Source organism: Mobula birostris, chromosome 23, assembly GCF_030028105.1.
Source record: "Mobula birostris isolate sMobBir1 chromosome 23, sMobBir1.hap1, whole genome shotgun sequence".
In the NCBI taxonomy this organism is placed as follows: domain Eukaryota; kingdom Metazoa; phylum Chordata; class Chondrichthyes; order Myliobatiformes; family Myliobatidae; genus Mobula; species Mobula birostris.
The window spans coordinates 61,957,509-61,976,283 of record NC_092392.1 but is presented as its reverse complement, the minus strand read 5'-3'; the positions used below and the strand labels follow the sequence as shown (position 1 = coordinate 61,976,283).

The 18,775-nt window shown below is 42.0% G+C and overlaps 1 protein-coding gene across 13 annotated transcripts in view; it reads right to left on the bottom strand.

Annotated features, from left to right (window-relative positions):
- cfap54 (cilia and flagella associated protein 54) overlaps nucleotides 1-18,158 on the bottom strand; it is a 482,407-nt gene extending 464,249 nt beyond the window's left edge. For 8 of the 13 annotated variants that reach the window (XM_072241335.1, XM_072241340.1, XM_072241339.1 and 5 more), the window contains exons 1-3: nucleotides 17,954-18,158; nucleotides 9,720-9,825; nucleotides 4,144-4,287 (exon numbers count right to left, since the gene is read on the bottom strand). In XM_072241335.1, the coding sequence (XP_072097436.1) occupies nucleotides 4,144-4,287; nucleotides 9,720-9,825; nucleotides 17,954-18,087 (384 nt within the window). In that variant the 5' untranslated portion in view covers nucleotides 18,088-18,158. Of the gene's footprint in view, nucleotides 1-2,361; nucleotides 2,573-4,143; nucleotides 4,288-5,203; nucleotides 5,371-6,621; nucleotides 6,649-9,719; nucleotides 9,826-17,174; nucleotides 17,319-17,419; nucleotides 17,503-17,953 lie in introns of those variants that run through there. The other 5 variants (XM_072241343.1, XM_072241342.1, XM_072241345.1 and 2 more) reach the window with 5 other exon arrangements.
- Nucleotides 18,159-18,775: the final 617 nt, after the last annotated feature.

Genomic DNA, 18,775 nt, shown 5'->3' with positions numbered 1-18,775 from the left:
AAAAGGGTAAGGACTTGTTATCAATTAATTGCCTGAACCTTTTATTTGCAATCCAGAAAGCATAAACCCTTTTCACTGTCTGCTAATTTAAGTTATCATAGCATGCAGTCAGCAATGTCAAGTTACTAAGTAGCTGCATACCTCAGGAGGGAGGGAGTGAAAAGCTTATATTGGTAGTGGCTATTACAAGACCTTACTTAAAGCATGCCTATACATCTAAAAAGATGTGCACGCTAGTTTCAAAAGGATGGGAAATGGAATTTTTTTTAAAAAAAAGCTCCCTTCAGGAAAGTGCTATTAGGCTATAAAACAAAAACTTCATGCCACCTTGAAAGTTTCTTCTCGAGGCAGTTAATCTAATCAACCATTCCAGTTAGCCCATCTCTGCACTGCACTATCAACACTTTAAACCACTTTTTATATCACTGTTTACATGCTGAAAGTTATGTATTTATGCATGGTTTATTCCATATTTATCCTTCAACTTAATTTATTATATAACTCTTTATAACTGTTCAATGTTGTTGTTTTTGTTGCATGTCATACAACATGCCATAGCAAATTCGGAATACATGTAAATATACTGTATATGGCAAATGAAGTTGATCCTTCATCCTTGTTACCATTCCAGACATGGCACAAGCCAGGAAAAAAGTGGCTCCTGATTCCAGAGCTCTGTATAAAAGGATGAAATGAAGAGCATATACTTTATAACTATCATCAGCCCCAAACACGTATACTCAGAAAGCTGTGGAAACCTGTGGCCCTGGAGGTTAATATCAGGAGTCAAGTTCTATCAGGGCTCCAAGAACTAGTGGTCAAAAATTAGTAAAGGTATTTTCAAATTCAATTTTCCAGCAACCTACTATCAGCCTCAGACGTCATTCAGTCATTGCCTATCATTCACCTCTCAGCAATCTCTGTTGGTTCCATCACAACCTTGCACGTTTTATTGTGCTACCAATATCACAATTATATTTCACACTTTGCACATACTGCCAGCTTTCCAATTAACTAAATACAAATTTCATTCTTCAACATGTTTCCTTCTCTGTTTCAGAACAAGACTGCATATCCAGTAGCAATATGAGTCATTCATTGGGGTCAGTACCCAAACATGACCTTATTCCAATGAACAAGTACTACCAATCATCAGTGGGACAACCTGCATTCTTGCAGATTGTCTAAGCCTGAGGAAGTGATGATTTTTATTTAGAGATACAGCACGGTAACAGGCCCTTACAACCCAACGAGCCCATGCCATCCAATTACACCCAGGTAACCAGTTAACATATTAAAACGTACATTTTTGGAATATGGGAAGAAACCAGAGCACCTGGAGCAAACCAACATGGTCACAAGAAGAACGTACAAGCTCCTTACAGTCATTGGTGGGAATTGAACCGAGGTCAATGGCACTGTAAACCAGTGGTCCCCAACCATTGGGCCACGAGGAAACAATATGAGTCAACTGCACCTTTCCTCATTCCCTGTCACGCTCACTGTTGAACTTGAACGCACGTGAGGTCATTACCCACGCAAGGACATAAGTCAGTCATTAACCTACAACTACTCGATGAGTAAAAAAACAAACGTCGCTTGAGAGTTTCTTTGGAAGAGATGGTAGGAAGCATAAAAGGCCTAACAATGATGATAACGCAGAGACAGCTGAGGCCGAGACTGCAAAAAAAAAAAAAAGCTTCCTTCAACAGAAAATACGACGAGTCGTACATAAAATATGGCTGTATTGCGATTGGTAACTCGCACGCTCCAAGCCCCCTGTGTGTGAAATGTGGAGACAAGCTGTCTAATGAGGCAATGAAGCCCTCTAAACTGCTTCGGCACCTTGAGTCCAATCACCCTGCACTTAAAGACAAACCCATTGAGATTTTTGAGCGGAAAAAATGTGAGCAAGCGGGACAGAAGCAAGTGCTGAGAGCCACCACCTCCACAATTGCTGCTGCCCTGAGAGCACTGTACTTAGTGGCTAGCCATATTGCTAAGGCTAAAAAGCCTTTTGCTGTTGGTGAAGAATTAAATCTGCCTGCTGCCAAGGACATGTGCCGTGACTGTTGGGAGAAGCTGCAGCTAACAAGATGGCACAGGTTTCTCTTTCAGCTACCACAGTTTCAAACAGAATCGATGACATAGCGGAGGACATCGAAGCACAGCTGTTGGAAGGGCTTAATGAGTCTGGTTTCACTATCCGAGTCAAAGGGGTTGCTCCTGAATGCCAGTCTACACACTGTGTCACACACAGGGAAATGCTGGCTAGCCAAAAAATGTCACCTGATCTTAACAGCGTATTGAGTGACATTGTTGAAGTTATCAATCACATCAAAGCAAAAGCCCTTAACTCACATCTGTTTGAGCAGCTTTGCGAGGAAATGGATGCAGAGCACAAACGCCTTCTCTTTCACACTGAAGTCAGGTGGCTATCAAGGGGGAGAGCCCTGGCCAGGGTTTTTCAGTGACGAGGAGTGGATAGCAAAACTCGCTTATCTGTGTGACATCTTCAACCTGCTCAATGAACTCAATTTGTCACTTCAGGGGAGAATGACAACTGTCTTCAAGTTGGCAGATAAAGTGTCTGCTTTCACAGCCAAACTGGAACTGTAGGGACGGCGAGTGGACAGGGGCATATTTGACATGTTCGTAACATTAGCTGGGAATTTGGGAGAGACTGAGGCTCACAGCTGATGCGCGAACATCTATCTTCGCTGTCGATAGAATTCGAGCGTTACTTCCCAACCGCAAATGATCTAAGACGTGCAAAGGAATGGGTCCGTGACCCATTTGTGAATGTCCCCGGTGAATCATCCATGTCAGCGCGGGAAGAAGATCAACTCCTCGAGCTTGCAAATGACGATAGTGGGCTGAAAGGTATATTTGACATAACATTTCTGCTGGCATTCTGGATCAAAGTCAAGGCTGAATAGCCTGCGATAGCCACGAAAGCACTGAAAACGTTGCTTCCATTTCCAACATCATATCTCTGCGAAGCGGGGTTTTCTGCAATGAATGCAACAAAAACTAAATTGCGGAATAGACTGGACATAAGGAGCCCCCTTATGACTTATAACCGACTTATCACTATATTCCTGCGAGGAAAATATGCGCTGTGTGTTTAATATTAAATTCGTTAGATAAACCCTTTTAGAAACAAAATTGAGTGCATTAGCACTGATAAGTGACTTATAGTTGACTTATCACCTATATTCCAGTCGTGATTAACACAGTCGGCCACAAGAATATTGTCAATATTAAACTGGTCCGTGGTGCAAAAAAGGATGGGGACCCCTGCTGTAAACCATTATGCTAACCATGCTGCCCATAATGATAATGATGATACAATTCCTTGGGCACAAGTGCTGGCTTGTCAAAGGGCAGGGTTACCTACGAATTATGGTGCAGAAGATCGAAGCAAGATTATGCAGAGTTACGTAGAATGAAATGTTTGGTGCACTGACAAGTCTTCTAGCAGGTCTTGTACAAAATCAAGGACCATGTCAAATTAACTTCATGGTCCTTGATTTTGTACAAAACCTACTAGAAGTTGGAATCAACTTATTCGACTGTAGATCTATAGAATGTACCCAGCAGACTACACTTTCTCTCCCAAAAATCATAGACTGTGACTGGCAGAAATGGCTAGGTCTGATACAGACAGAAATAAAGAGCAAGTTACCAAAAGTCAGGAAATTCAGCACTGAGTCCTGAAGCATACAGGGGAGAAAGACACTAAAAAAAGGGGTAAGAGTTAAGTGGGATAGAGAATTCAAGTGGCAAACAATTAGAAACTCAGGGTCACTCCTGTAGATTTATCCAAGTACACTACACTATCCAACATCATCTAACCTGCCCTGCTTCTCCTTCCAAAGATGTTGCCTGACTTGCTCAGTGATTCCAATATTTTGTGGTTTTATTTCAGACTTTCATCATCCGCCACATTTTTAGTTTTGGATTTAAAATACTTTATCAGCATAGAATAATGGATCTATTGTAAATAGAGGCGGGGGGAAAAAAAATCAGTGGATAGACCAGGATAATAAAGTCACAAAGACATTTCTCAGGCATTCAGTGGTAACAAATATATATAGGTATTTTGCATTTCTTGTCATAAAAAGACATTTATGAACATACCGTAAAGCTGGAATTATCCACTTCAAGTCCATTTACAAAGAACATGACTTTAAACTTCTCTATGTCTGTGATATCATCCATCCGGAAGGAACCAAATTTCTGCAGGTATCGTCCATAACATTGGCATGCGGCCAAGTTATATTGCTAGGAGTTAACGCCAACATTAGAAGACAACAAAAGATTGGAAAAACAACTTATTATTTAAATAGAACAACACTGCAATATTTTGCAGTACAGATGGATCTGGATACCTGAGTACATGTGTGATAGCATTCAGATACAAATAAATAAGAAGATTAGCTAATTGATTATTGGCCATTATTGCAAGGGTATGTAGTATAAAAGTCAAGAACATTTGCTACAAACTTCTATGGTATTGATGAGAACACACCAGGAGGATATATACAGTTTTGGTCCCAAGTTTCACTAGGTTGATTTACCAGATGAAGTGGGTTTCAGCAGGTCAGGAAGAGACCTGAGAGGTGATGTTTTTGAAATGGAGATTCTGAGAGGGTTAACAGGGTACATACCAAGAGGGTGTTTTTCCTGGTGGGATTATCTATAACTAGGAAAAGCAAAAATTAGCAAAACAATATAAACCTGCTAGTTAAAAGCTGGTATTGATTTAGAATAACATTTAAGATTATGAAGGAGGAATTTCTTCTCTCAGTTGGTGGTGAATCTTTGGAATTCTTGACCCCAGAGAGCTGTGGATACATTCATGGTAGAGATTGACAGACATTTTTGCTACAAGGGTTAGGGCATGTGGGGACAGACAGAAGGGTGGTGTTGATGTCAAAATTGCATTCAGCCGTAATTTCATTAAATGGTTCAGCAGGCTCAAGGGACTAACTGGCTTACTTCTGCTCCTGTTTCAAAGTTCAAAGTAAATTTATTATCAAAGTACATATACCTGATTCCCTGATTCACTTTCTTGCATTCATATAACAGAGAAATGCAATGGAATCAATGAAAACAACAACACAAAAACTGACAAAAAAGCAATATGCAAAAGACAAACTGTGCAAATAAAAATAAATAAATAATAATGAGAACGCACATTGTAGAGTCCTTGAAAGTGAAACCATGGGTTGTGCAATCAGTTCGGGTGGGATCCAGTTGGAGGTGGCAGAAGTTTCCGAGAATTATGTGCTGGACGTGGAGGCTGGTGGGGTGCTAGGTGACAAGAGGAACCTAGAAGTTCCACAATGCTTCTGGGACAATGTTCTGTAGACAGATGAGACAAAAGTTGAACTTTTTGGCATAAATGCACATTGCTATTTTTGGAGGAAAAGGGGGACTGCATACAACACCAAAACTTCATCCCAGTTGAGGAGCATAGTGGAAGGAGCAACATGGTTTGGGGCTGCTTCAGGGCCTGGACAGTTTGCAATCATTGAGGGAACAATGAATTCAAAATTGCATCAAAACATTTTACAGGAGAATGATAGGGTAGCAGTCCATCACCTGGGGCTTAATAGAAGGTGAATAATGCAACAAGACAATGAACTGAAAGACAAGAGTAAATCAACCACAGAATGGTTTAAAAAGAAGAAAATTTTGTTTTGGAATGGCCAAGTCAAAGTTCTGATGTCAATCCTATAGAAATGTTGTGGAAAGACCTGAAGCAAGCACTTCATACAAGGAAGCCCACCAATGTCCCAGAATTGAAGCAGTTTTGTAAGGAGGAATAGCCTAAGCTTCCTCCAAGCCGATGTGCACGACTGATTAATAGTTACCAGAAACGTCTGGTTGAAGTTATTGCTATACTGGGGTTGGGGAGGGTGGTCACACCAGTTACTTAAAGCAAAGATTCACATCTTTTTCCAACAAATAGATGTATTACTGGATCATTTTTCTCAACAAATAAATGAATAAGTGTAATGTTTTTTGTCTTACTTATTTCTTATTTAATAGGGTTCTCTTTATCTAATTTAGGACTTGTGTGAAGATCTGATCACATTTTAAATCATATTTATGCAGGAATAGAGAAAATTCTACAGGGTTCACAAACTTTCTAGCACCACTGTAGAAGTTTGTCAAAGTTTTAGATTACATGCCGAACCTGTGCAAAGTTCTAAAATGGTAGAGGCATTCTTTGTGATGGCATTTACATGCTAGTCCCAGGACAGATCCTCAGATATGATACCGCCAAGGAGTTTTAAAGTTACTGACCCTCTCCATCTCTGATCCCCTAATGAGGATTGGCTCATGGATCTCTATTTTTTTTCTTCCGGTAATCAATAATCAACTCTTTGGTCTTGCTGACTTTGAGTGAGAGGTTGTTACAGCACCATTCACCCAGAATTTCACCCCTCCCCACCTGTATGCAAATCCGCACTTTTGATTCCGCCAACAACAGTGATGTTGTCAGAAAACTTAAATATGGCATTGGAGCTGTACTTTGCCACACATTCACAAGTATAAAATGCATACAGCAGAGGGATAAACACCAACTTTTAGAGCAGCTGTGCTTACAGTGATTGTGGAGGAGATGTTCTTGCCAATCCGGATTGACTGGGGTCTGCAAGTGGAAAAATCGAGGATCCAGTTGCACGAGGAAGTATCAAGACTGAGGTCTTGGGACTTTGTGATGAGTTTCCAGGGGATGATAGTGTTAAATACTAAGCTGTAGTGAATGAAGAGCATCTTGGTATAGTATTGTCCAGATGTTTCTGAGCTGAGTGAAACGACAGGGCATCTGACCTGATGTGATGATAGGCAAAGTGAAGCAGATGCATCTTAGGCAAGAGTTAATAGAAACATTGAAAACCTACAGCACAATACAGGTTCTACAGCCCACAAAGCTGTGCCGAACATGTCCTTACCTTAGAAATTACCTAGGGTTATGCATAGCCCTCAATTTTTCTGAGCTCCATGTATCTGCCCAGGAGTCTCTTAAAAGACCCTGTCGTATCCGTCTCCACCACTGTCGCCGGCAGCTCATTCCATGCACTCACCACTCTCTGCCTAAAAAAACTTACTCCTGACATCTCCTCTGTATCTACTTCCAAGCAGCTTAAAACTGTGCCCTCTCGTGCTAGCCATTTCAGCCCCGAGAAAAAGTCCCTGACTATCTACACGATAAATGCATCATCTTATGAGTTGATATGCTTCATGACAAATTTCCCAAAGCACTTCATCATGGTCGATAGTCATTGATATTCTTATGTAAAAACACACTAAAATTATTGTTAAGAAACACTTGTTTACCATGGGCATAAAAAAAAGAGCTAATTCCTCAGTGGCCTAAAATTGATTTGTGCTAGAAAACAAAGGCTGAAATCTCAATTTATATTGTTGGTACAGCTGATAAGCCTGCTGCCTCACAAACCACTGGTGCTGTCTGTGTGAAATTTGTACATTCTCCCTGTGACCAGACAAGTCTTCTGTGGTCATCTCTCACAGCCCAAAGATTGGTAAGCTAAAAAGTTAATTGTCGACTGCAAATTGCTGCTACTGTGTAGGTTAATGGTAGAATTTAAGAGGTGTTGATGGGAACATGAGCAGGCTAGGTTACAAGGAAATTTACTTCGGAATGGGTATTCTTTTTTGTCCACTATTCTGCAATTTATAGTCATGTTATAACTTTGCACCGTACTGTTGCCGCAGAACAAATTTCATACTACACAATACAATGATAATAAACCTGATTCTGAATGGGATTGCTCTGTGAGCCAATGTGGACCCAATACTCAGAAATAGCTTCTTGTAGAAAACGGACATAGATTACTCTGTCATAAAATATCTAACAATGGTTTATCAGAAACGCAAAACAGAAATATTGTTTCACTCTCTCTGGATATATTATCTGCTACACTGAGTATTTTCAACATTTCAGATTTCCTTCATCTGCAGTTAATAGGAACAACTTTTTATCTACCTTATATAAACAATCATATTCTTCTATACCTCCATCAATCTTCAACTCAAACACCTTTGTTCCAAAAAGTAAAACTGCAACTTCTAATCTATTTACTAAAATTCCTCATCTCTGAAACATTTGAATATGATTCTGTAGCTGGAGCTACAGGATAAATGATTGACTAACATATATTCTTGATGGCAGAGGTTGAGTGAGAGATGATAACCTGGAAGCAATAAAAGCTCTTTGATTCCACTTTAAGTTTTATAGAATATAGAAGAGTACAGCACAGGAACAGGCCTTTCAGCTCACGATGCTTTACCAACCTAATTAAGGATACCTAATCCTTCTGTCTCTACATGATCCAATCTTGCATATTCATGTACCTATCTATGATTCTCTCAAACACCTCTATTGCACCTGTCTCCACCACCACCCATGGCAGGGCATTCAAGGAACCCACCACTTTCTTTTTAAAAAAAACTTTTCCAGTGTGCATTTCCTGGTTTCACCTATCGCCTTGTGTTTCTCTCTCCACTCCCCCACCTTTTAAATCTACTTCTCATCTTTTTTTCTCCAGTCCTGCCGAAGGGTCTTGGCCTGAAACATCGACTGTACTCTTTTCCATAGATGCTGTCTGGCCTGCTGAGTTCCTCCACCATTTTGTGTGTGTTGCTTGGATTTTCTGCAGATTTTCTCATGTTTGTGACTGGACCAGTACATTTCTTTGAACTTTCCCCCCCCCCCCTCACCTTAAATGTATGCCCTCTGGTATGAAATAATTTAACCCAAAGAAAAAAAATTAAAAGCAATCTACTCTATGCTTCTTATAAGTTTATAAACTTCTATTAGGTCTCCCCTCTGTCTCTGCCACTCCAGAGAAAGTTACCCTCATTTGTCCAACCTCGCCTTACAGCAAATCCTCTAATCCAGGTAGCATTCCGGTAAACCTTTTCTGCATCCCCACATCCTTCCAGAACAGGGAGACCAGAAATGAATGAAATACTCCAGATGCTGGCACCAAGATTTTATAAAGCTGCAGCATAACATCCTGACTCTTGAACTCAATGCCTTGACATGCACCTCTTTACCACCCTATCAATTTGTGCAGCCACCTCCAGGGAGCTATGGACTTGGACCCCAAGATCTTTCACCGTTAAAGGTAATTTCATTTTACGTTTAATCTTTCACAGTGTGACACATCACCCTTGCCCAGGTTAAACTCTGCCATTTCTCCATCCTTATTTGCAACTGATCTGTATCCTACTGTACCCTTCGGCAACATTCTACACTATCTACGATGTCACCAATCTTTGTGTCAAGTGCAAACGTACTAATCCAAGTTATTTTTATATGTCACAAACAGCAGAGGTCCCAGCACATTGTATGATGTCCCATCTAGGGTGCCAGTTGCTCGGCATGGATTAAGTGCACCAAGGGGCCTGGTTCTATGCTGTGTATTTGATTTTATGAGACATCGACTCAGACAAGTGAAACCTCAATTGATGTTTTAGCTAAGTGTGAATACCACTGCAATAAAATTACAGGATATGTATTCAAAACTTTTCAGCATAGTTACATTTGGACTATTAACCAGAAATTTGACACATTTAAAATAGGTAGATGCTTGTTTAACATAATTACCTTTTATTCCAAATAATAAAATACTAATTTTATATTTAGTTTATCATTGGAATTCAGACAAATTTACCTTTAGATGCACAAGAAAATCTCCAACCATCAGCAATTTTTCTTCAAAATAGTGAACTGGTAACATTTTTTCATATTTGTTCCAGATGCAAAACAGATCATTGGCTCTAATAAATCAAAGCAGAACAATAGCTCAGTCAGTGAGTAGGGATAATACCCAGTTTAAAAAAAACATATAAATATACAGATATTTACCATGCAATTTAAATATTCATGAAAATACTCATTTAAAACATTATTGATTCCCTATGCACAAGGAAGTCAAGATCAAGCATCTTCAGTTAATTGGGCGATGAGTACAAGCATGACAAAGCGGTGCATGTTGGGTTTTTGTTAATTCTTCATTTATTGCCCATCTCTAATGTTAACATTGCCAGTATTTATTGCACATCTCTAATTACTCGAGAGGGTGACTGTTAGGCAGTCACATATAGAGTTGGGTTAAAAGAGCTTGTTGCAGCAAAGACAGAGGACTTGGAGAGCTAGTCATAAAAAGGCACATAGGCTCGGGGATTAGGATGCATTTATAGTATTTATAAGAAATTGGTCCTAGATGGCGGGGTCAGACGACTGGGCACACCATCAAGAGCAGAGGTGAATCAATTGGATGTAACACCCTGCCCACAATATGTGTTTAATGTATAAATAGACTATATCCACCCCCTTCCTGAACAAAGGGCAATGAAAGCAGTGCTCGATCAAGTAAAGCACAATTTGAACTTAGTGGTTGGGAGGCTACTACTTCGAAGAAGAAGAAAAAGGGGTTTTTTAAGTTTTAAGTTCTTAGGGATGGTTTTGGGGAATGAAAAGGGTGTTTGGGGTCATCTTAGTTGTTGGGTAGGTAGGAAGGGAAAGGTGCTTGTACTGCTGCTGTTGGTTTGTTGTTGTTGTCACCTTGTTTTGTTGTTGCTGCTGCTGTTGTTGCTGAACATTGCTACGTTGGCATCAGAATGTGTGGCAACATTTGCAGGCTGCCGCCAGCTCATCCTTGGGTGTGCTGTTCATTAACACAAACAACACATTTCATTGTGTGTTTTGATGTACATATGATCAATAAAGCTGAATATGAATCTGAAAATTGAAATGCAAAATTGTGCATTGCAAACCTAATGTCATGGTAATCAGAAGGGTGCAATTTCAGCTTGCTGTGTTGATGCAGAAAAGATGATCCTGCTGGGTTCCACCAGCATTTTGTGTGTGCTGCTTGGATTTCCAGCATCTCTTGTTTGTGACAATAAAAGTATGACTTTGCAAATGGAAAAACACGATGATACGCAATGTTTTAAAAATGTTATAGATGAGTGTAGCATTTTCTCCAGAGACAGCAGTATAGGGTCCAATCTTACTTGGACATTGAGCTGCTGGACACTACGTCAAAACAGTGGAATTAACTACTAGCTCATCTATGGTATATTGTAAATATTGTTAGCACATGCAAAGATATGCTTGAAGCAGTGAAAGAAGATGAAAGCTTATCTTTATTGTATAACTTTGTTTAGTACAAAAGAACATAAGAAGTAGGAGGCAGGAGTAGTTCACTTGGCCCATCAAGCCTGCTTCACCATTCAATAAGATCACGGTTGATATGGCCATGGACTCTGGTCTACCTATCTGCCTTTTCCCCTGATAAATAAAGTATAATGCTGGAAAATAAAGCACACACATGGGATTGGGAAGGTAATCTGTAGTTGGATAAGACTGCTTAATACATACATCAGTGACACAATCTTAATCAATGAATGGGAAACAGAAAGCTTCCTAATCACATCTGGAGGAAGGCAAAAGCACGTAGTTGGTCAGAATTGTTTGTCAATTGTAGGTAGCCTTCTGTTGATTCTATCAGGAAGGTTGCTGGTAAAAGACAGGTAACAACCCCAAATAACAGAGGCTCTCAGAACAAAGTGCCCTTCTGCAGATGGTGCTGTCTATATGCAGATCAGTGAGCATCTGCCATCAACTCAAATTTCTCCTGCAACCCTTAGCTATTGGAGTGGGGGCATGCACAAAGAAGTGAGTATGTAAATATGATTATGAAGAACCTGGCTTGTGCACTACAACACTCACACTCAATCATCTGGTAACCAAGTGCAGGGTACTCCTGATGTTGCTATACTTGGTGCAGATATGGTGCATATCCCACAGCTGTTCTGAAGCAATCTGAAGCCCAGGGTCTGAGAAATAAGGGGGTAATTGTATCTAATGAAGCCCTCATTCTTCGAAGGAACACAATTGGCCCTTTAAGTCTATGCTAGTTCTCAGAGATATCCCTGCAATCCTATACCTCCATTTACTTCCTGCTGATCTATTCTTTTTGACATGCCTATAACTCTTCATCAATTCTCCTAACACCACATACACTTTGAGTAATCTAGTAGCCAGTTATCCCACTAACTATCTCACCTAGGTGTGGAAGTAAACCGGAGCACCCGGGGAAGTGCAAGTGGCCACAGGGAAGTATGACACTGGGAGTCAGGATTGAAATAAATTCGCTGGAGGTGTGAGGCGGCAGCACTACCTACCGCACCATTATTCCACCAAGCAGCTACCTTTGTGTGTAGCCACATTTTCTTGTGGGTTGAATCCTATCTGTCCCTAGTACTTAAAAAGATGAATCTGACCATGTTGCCCAAGAACTAGTCTGGACCATTTTGCACTATTTGTCTCTCACAGAACACTATCATGAAGGCCTTGCTGGGTCAGTAGTGAGAAAGGTACTTTTATTATATCTTTCAAGTATGGGTGGAATATTGGCCAGTTACTAACCACATCATCATTGCACAGAAACTGAGATGGTTGTCCATCTTTTTAGAGAATGGGTCTTTGCCAGGAAAATCCAAAGAGAGAGGAAGAGGTATCTGTTGGGGTCCATCCTAAACAGCTGCACTACTCTGTACAGAAACCAGCAACATTCTGAGAAATGCACCTGCCATGCCTGAAGCTACCTGGTATTCCAAAGCAAGGTGCAATCCACAACCCAGCGTAGCAAACTGACCGTACTCAATGGTCCACTACTTTCCAAGGTATGGCCACTGCAAGGGCTCCACACAGAAACATCACAATGGAAAGCCCCTCATGACTTTACACACAAATTAGCTTAAATTTGTGTTAAAACACTATGAATCATTGACTAAAGGCTTGTAAATGAATGAATGATGGGCTAAATATTGGCTTGATGATTTCTTATGTTGATGTTGATGTGTATGTTCTATTTTCCACAATTGAATTGAATTGACTTTATTACATCCTTCATATACATGAGAAGTAGAAATCTTTACATAGAAACATAGAAAATAGGTGCAGGAGTAGACCATTCGGCCCTTCGAGCCTGCACCGCCATTTATTATGATCATGGCTGATCATCCAACTCAGAACCCCGCCCCAGCCTTCCCTCCATACCCCCTGATCCCCGTAGCCACAAGGGCCATATCTAACTCTCTCTTAAATATAGCCAATGAACTGGCCTCAACTGTTTCCTGTGGCAGAGAATTCCACAGATTCACCACTCTCTGTGTGAAGAAGTTTTTCCTAATCTCGGTCCTAAAAGGCTTCCCCTTTATCCTCAAACTGTGACCCCTCGTTCTGGACTTCCTCAACATCGGGAACAATCTTTCTGCATCTAGCCTGTCCAATCCCTTTAGGATTTTATACGTTTCAATCAGATCCCCCCTCAATCTTCTAAATTCCAACGAGTACAAGCCCAGTTCATCCAGTCTTTCTTCATATGAAAGTCCTGCCATCCCAGGAATCAATCTGGTGAACCTTCTTTGTACTCCCTCTCTGGCAAGGATGTCTTTCCTCAGATTAGGAGACCAAAACTGCACACAATACTCCAGGTGTGGTCTCACCAAGGCCTTGTACAACTGCAGTAGTACCTCCCTGCTCCTGTACTCCAATCCTCTCGCTATAAATGCCAGCATACCATTCGCCTTTTTCACTGCCTGCTGTACCTGCATGCTCACTTTCGATGACTGGTGTATAATGACACCCAGGTCTCGTTGCACCTCCCCTTTTCCTAATCGGCCACCATTCAGATAATAATCTGTTTTCCTATTTTTGTCACCAAAGTGGATAACCTCACATTTATCCACATTAAATTGCATCTGCCATGAATTTGCCCACTCACCCAACCTATCCAAGTCACTCTGCATCCTCTTAGCATCCTCCTCACAGCTAACACTGCCACCCAGCTTTGTGTCATCCGCAAACTTGGAGATGCTGCATTTAATTCCTTCATCCAAGTCATTAATATATATTGTAAACAACTGGGGTCCCAGCACTGAGCCTTGCGGTACCCCACTAGTCACCGCCTGCCATTCTGAAAAGGTCCCATTTATTCCCACTCTTTGCTTCCTGTCTGCTAACCAATTCTCCATCCACATCAATACCTTACCCCCAATACCGTGTGCTTTAAGTTTGCACACTAATCTCCTGTGTGGGACCTTGTCAAAAGCCTTTTGAAAATCCAAATATACCACATCCACTGGTTCTCCCCTATCCACTCTACTAGTTACATCCTCAAAAAATTCTATGAGATTCGTCAGACATGATTTTCCTTTCACAAATCCATGCTGACTTTGTCCGATGATTTCACCGCTTTCCAAATGTGCTGTTATCACATCTTTGATAACTGACTCCAGCAGTTTCCCCACCACCGACGTTAGGCTAACCGGTCTATAATTCCCCGGTTTCTCTCTCCCTCCTTTTTTAAAAAGTGGGGTTACATTAGCCACCCTCCAATCCTCAGGAACTAGTCCAGAATCTAACGAGTTTTGAAAAATTATCACTAATGCATCCACTATTTCTTGGGCTACTTCCTTAAGCACTCTGGGATGCAGACCATCTGGCCCTGGGGATTTATCTGCCTTCAATCCCTTCAATTTACCTAACACCACTTCCCTACTAACATGTATTTCGCTCAGTTCCTCCATCTCACTGGACCCTCTGTCCCCTACTATTTCTGGAAGATTATTTATGTCCTCCTTAGTGAAGACAGAACCAAAGTAATTATTCAATTGGTCTGCCATGTCCTTGCTCCCCATAATCAATTCACCTGTTTCTCTCTGTAGGGGACCTACATTTGTCTTAACAAATCTTTTTTCTTTTCACATATCTATAAAAGCTTTTACAGTCAGTTTTTATGTTCCCTGCCAGTTTTCTCTCAATCTTTTTTCCCCTTCCTAATTAAGCCCTTTGTCCTCCTCTGCTGAACTCTGAATTTCTCCCAGTCCTCAGGTGAGCCACTTTCTCTGGCTAATTTGTATGCTGCTTCTTTGGAATTGATACTATCCCTAATTTCTCTTGTCAGCCACGGGTGCACTACCTTCCTTGATTTATTCTTTTGCCAAACTGAGATGAACAATTGTTGTAGTTCATCCATGCAACTTTTAAATGCTTGCCATTGCATATCCACCGTCAATCCTTTAAGTGTTATTTGCCAGTCTATCTGAGCTAATTCACGACTCATACCTTCAAAGTTACCCCTCTTTAAGTTCAGAACCCTTGTTTCTGAATTAACTATGTCACTCTCCATCTTAATGAAGAATTCCACCATATTATGGTCACTCTTACCCAAGGGGCCTCTCACGACAAGATTGCTAATTAACCCTTCCTCATTGCTCAAAACCCAGTCCAGAATAGCCTGCTCTCTAGTTGGTTCCTCGACATGTTGGTTCAAAAAACCATCCCGCATACATTCCAAGAAATCCTCTTCCTCAGCACCTTTACCAATTTGGTTCACCCAATCTACATGTAGATTGAAGTCACCCATTATAACTGCTGTTCCTTTATTGCACACATTTCTAATTTCCTGTTTAATACCATCTCCGACCTCACTACTACTGTTAGGTGGCCTGTACACAACTCACCAGCGTCTTCTGCCCCTTAGTGTTACGCAGCTCTACCCATATCGATTCCACATCTTCCCGGCTTATGTCCTTCCTTTCTATTGCGTTAAACTCTTCTTTAACCAGCAACACCACCCCACCTCCCCTTCCTTCATGTCTATCCCTCCTGAATATTGAATATCCCTGAACGTTGAGCTCCCATCCTTGGTCACCCTGGAGCCATGTCTCTGTGATCCCAACTATATCATAATCATTAATAACAATCTGCACTTTCAATTCATCCACCTTATTCGAATGCTCCTTGCATTGACACACAAAGCCTTCAGGCGCTCTTTTACAACTCTCTTAGCCCTTATACAATTATGTTGAAAAGTGGCCCTTTTTAATGCTTGCCCTGGATTTGCCGGCCTGCCACTTTTACTTTTCTCCTTAGTACTTTTTGCTTCTACCCTCACTTTACACCCCTCTGTCTCTCTGCACTGGTTCCCATCCCCCTGTTGTGAACTAACCTCGTCACGCCTAGCCTCTTTGATTCCCATTACATTACATTACATCTCCATCTAAAAATGCAATGTGCAATTTATAGTAATTTATAATAAATAAAATTTACAACAGGATAGTCAATATAACATGGAAACACAGTTGTGTCAGCACGAGTTAATCAGTCTGATGGCCTGGTGGAAGAAGCTGTCGCGGAGCCTGTTGGTCCTGGCTTTTATGCTGTAATACCATTTCTGGATGGTAGCAGCTGGAACAGTTTGTGGTTGAGGTGGCTTATGTCCCCAATGATCCTTCAGGCTCTTTTTATGCACCTGTCTTTGTAACTGTCCTGAATCGTGGGAAGTTCACAACGACAGATGCGCTGGGCTGTCCGTACCACTCTCTGCAGAGTCCTGATGCAGCCAGTCAGGATGCAGTGATGCAGCCAGTCAGGATGCTCTCACTTGTGCCCCTGTAGAAAGTTCTTAGGATTTGGGGGCCCATACCAAATTTCTTCAACCGTCTGAGGTGAAAGAGGTACTGTTGGGCTTTTTTCACCACACAGTCGGTATGTACAGACCACGTGAGATCCTCAGTGATGTCTATGCCAAGGAACTTAAAGCTGTTCACCCTCTCAACCCCAGATCCATTTATGTCAATAGGGGTTAGCCTGTCTTCATTCCTCCTGTAGTCCACAACCAGCTCCTTCGTCTTTGCAACATTGAGGGAGAGGTTGTTTCCTTAATACCACTGTAGGCTGCCTCATTATTATTAGAGATTAGGCCAATCAGTGTAGTATGGTCAGCAAACTTAATTAGCAGATTGGAGCTGTGGGCAGCAATACAGTCATGGGTATACAGAGATAAAAGAGGGGTTTAGGACACAGCCCTGAGGAGCACCTGTGTTGAGGGTCAAAGCGGCAGAGGTGAGGGAGCCCAGTCTTACCACCTGCCAGGAAGTCCAAGATCCAGCTGCACAAGGCAGAGTCAAGGCCAACATCTCTGAGCTTCCTGTCGAGCCTGGAGGGAATTACGGTGTTGAATGCTGAACTGTAGTCCAAGAACAGCATTCTCACATATGTATATGAGAGGTTTATTTTGAATTTTGGAGGAAAAACATGGTAATGCCATCACCTATAGTCTTGTTTCCAAGTCCCATAGCACTTTCATTCGGACTTTTCATCGGTCGTCTGCTATTGGGTCTATAGCCTTCATTTTCATCAGAAGGGCTGCAGCTTTCAGGAAGGCGGCCACTGTTAGTGTACACGGGACTTTCTCCTGGGCAAATTGGGATGACAAGAAATACTGGCATTACCAGCAACGGCAGATATTAAAAACTCAAAATTATCTGCAGATGCTGGGGTCAAAGCAACACTCACAACACGATGGAGGAACTCAACAGGTCGGGCAGCATCCGTGGAAAAGATCGGTCGACGTTTCGGGCCGGAACCTTTCATCAGGACTGAAGAGGGAAGGGCAGAGGCCCTATAAAGAAGGTGGGGGAGGGTGGGAAGGAGAAGGCTGGTAGGTACCTAGTGAAAAACCAGTAAGGGGAAAGGGGTGGGGGAGGGGGAAGGCAGGAAAGGTGAAGAAGGAATAGGGGTAGTAGAAGGAGGCAGAACCATGATGGAGGTGATAGGCAGCTGGGGGAGGGGGCAGAGTGAAACTGGGATGGGGGAGGGGAGGGGGAGGGAATTACCGAAAGTTGGAGAATTCAATGTTCATACCAAGGGACTGGAGACTACCCGGACGGTATATGAGGTGTTGCTCCTAGTTTAAAAACTCGATGTATCAGGACTTCATCTGGGAATAAAACTTATCAGAGTAATAAACAAAATGCAGGAACGAGCGCAGAGGTAAAAGCTGCACATCAATGCCTTTGAAGAAAGGAGAGGAGAGGGTTCTGTCCTTACCCCCTGGTGAAAGTGTCAGCGGACACCGCCTTCGCCATGGTGTTCTTGAAGTCGTTCAGCTCCTGCTCCAGTGCCAACACAACGGGATTTTTCTGGTCCAGCTTCCCATAGGCGGCGGCAGGCAGAGGCTCCATTGCGGGCAGGGCAGGGCAGGGATGCACACCCGATTCGGCCTCGACACCGGCAGTTAAACAAGCCGTTGCTAGGAGACCACTCGCCTCCCAACAAGGCGGGAGAACTTGCGACTGATTGACAACTTGGGGCACCGCCCATCTACTTCGCTCCGTGACTCTGGGTGGCGAGATTGGCCAGGGACCAATGTCTCCTGACTTGTGCAGGGACGAGTGTGATCTTCCAGTTCTGATTCTGAAGTATGGCATGGAATGAAATGGCTCTTTCGCAATTTCACGTCTAATTCCTTGCAGACTCTCTTGTCAATTGCGACAAGACACTGCAGATGCAGTCCAGATTGAGTCTTGATCCCAAACGTCCACTGTCCATTTCCCTCCACAGACGCTGCCTGAACAGTTGAATTCCTGCAGGGCTTTTTCTGTTTCTCCAGATTTTAACATTTGCAGTCATAGAAACATAGAAAACCTACCGCACAATACAGGCCTTTCAGCCCACAAAGCTGTGCTGAAATGTCCCATACCTTAGAAATTACCTAGGGTACCCATAGCCCTCTATTTTTCTAAGCTCCATATACCTATCCAGGAGACTCTTAAAAGACCCTATGGTTTCCGCCAACATCACCGGCAGCCCATTCCACGCTCTCACTACTCAGCGTATAAAAATTTCTCCAAGCATCTTAAAACTTGTGCC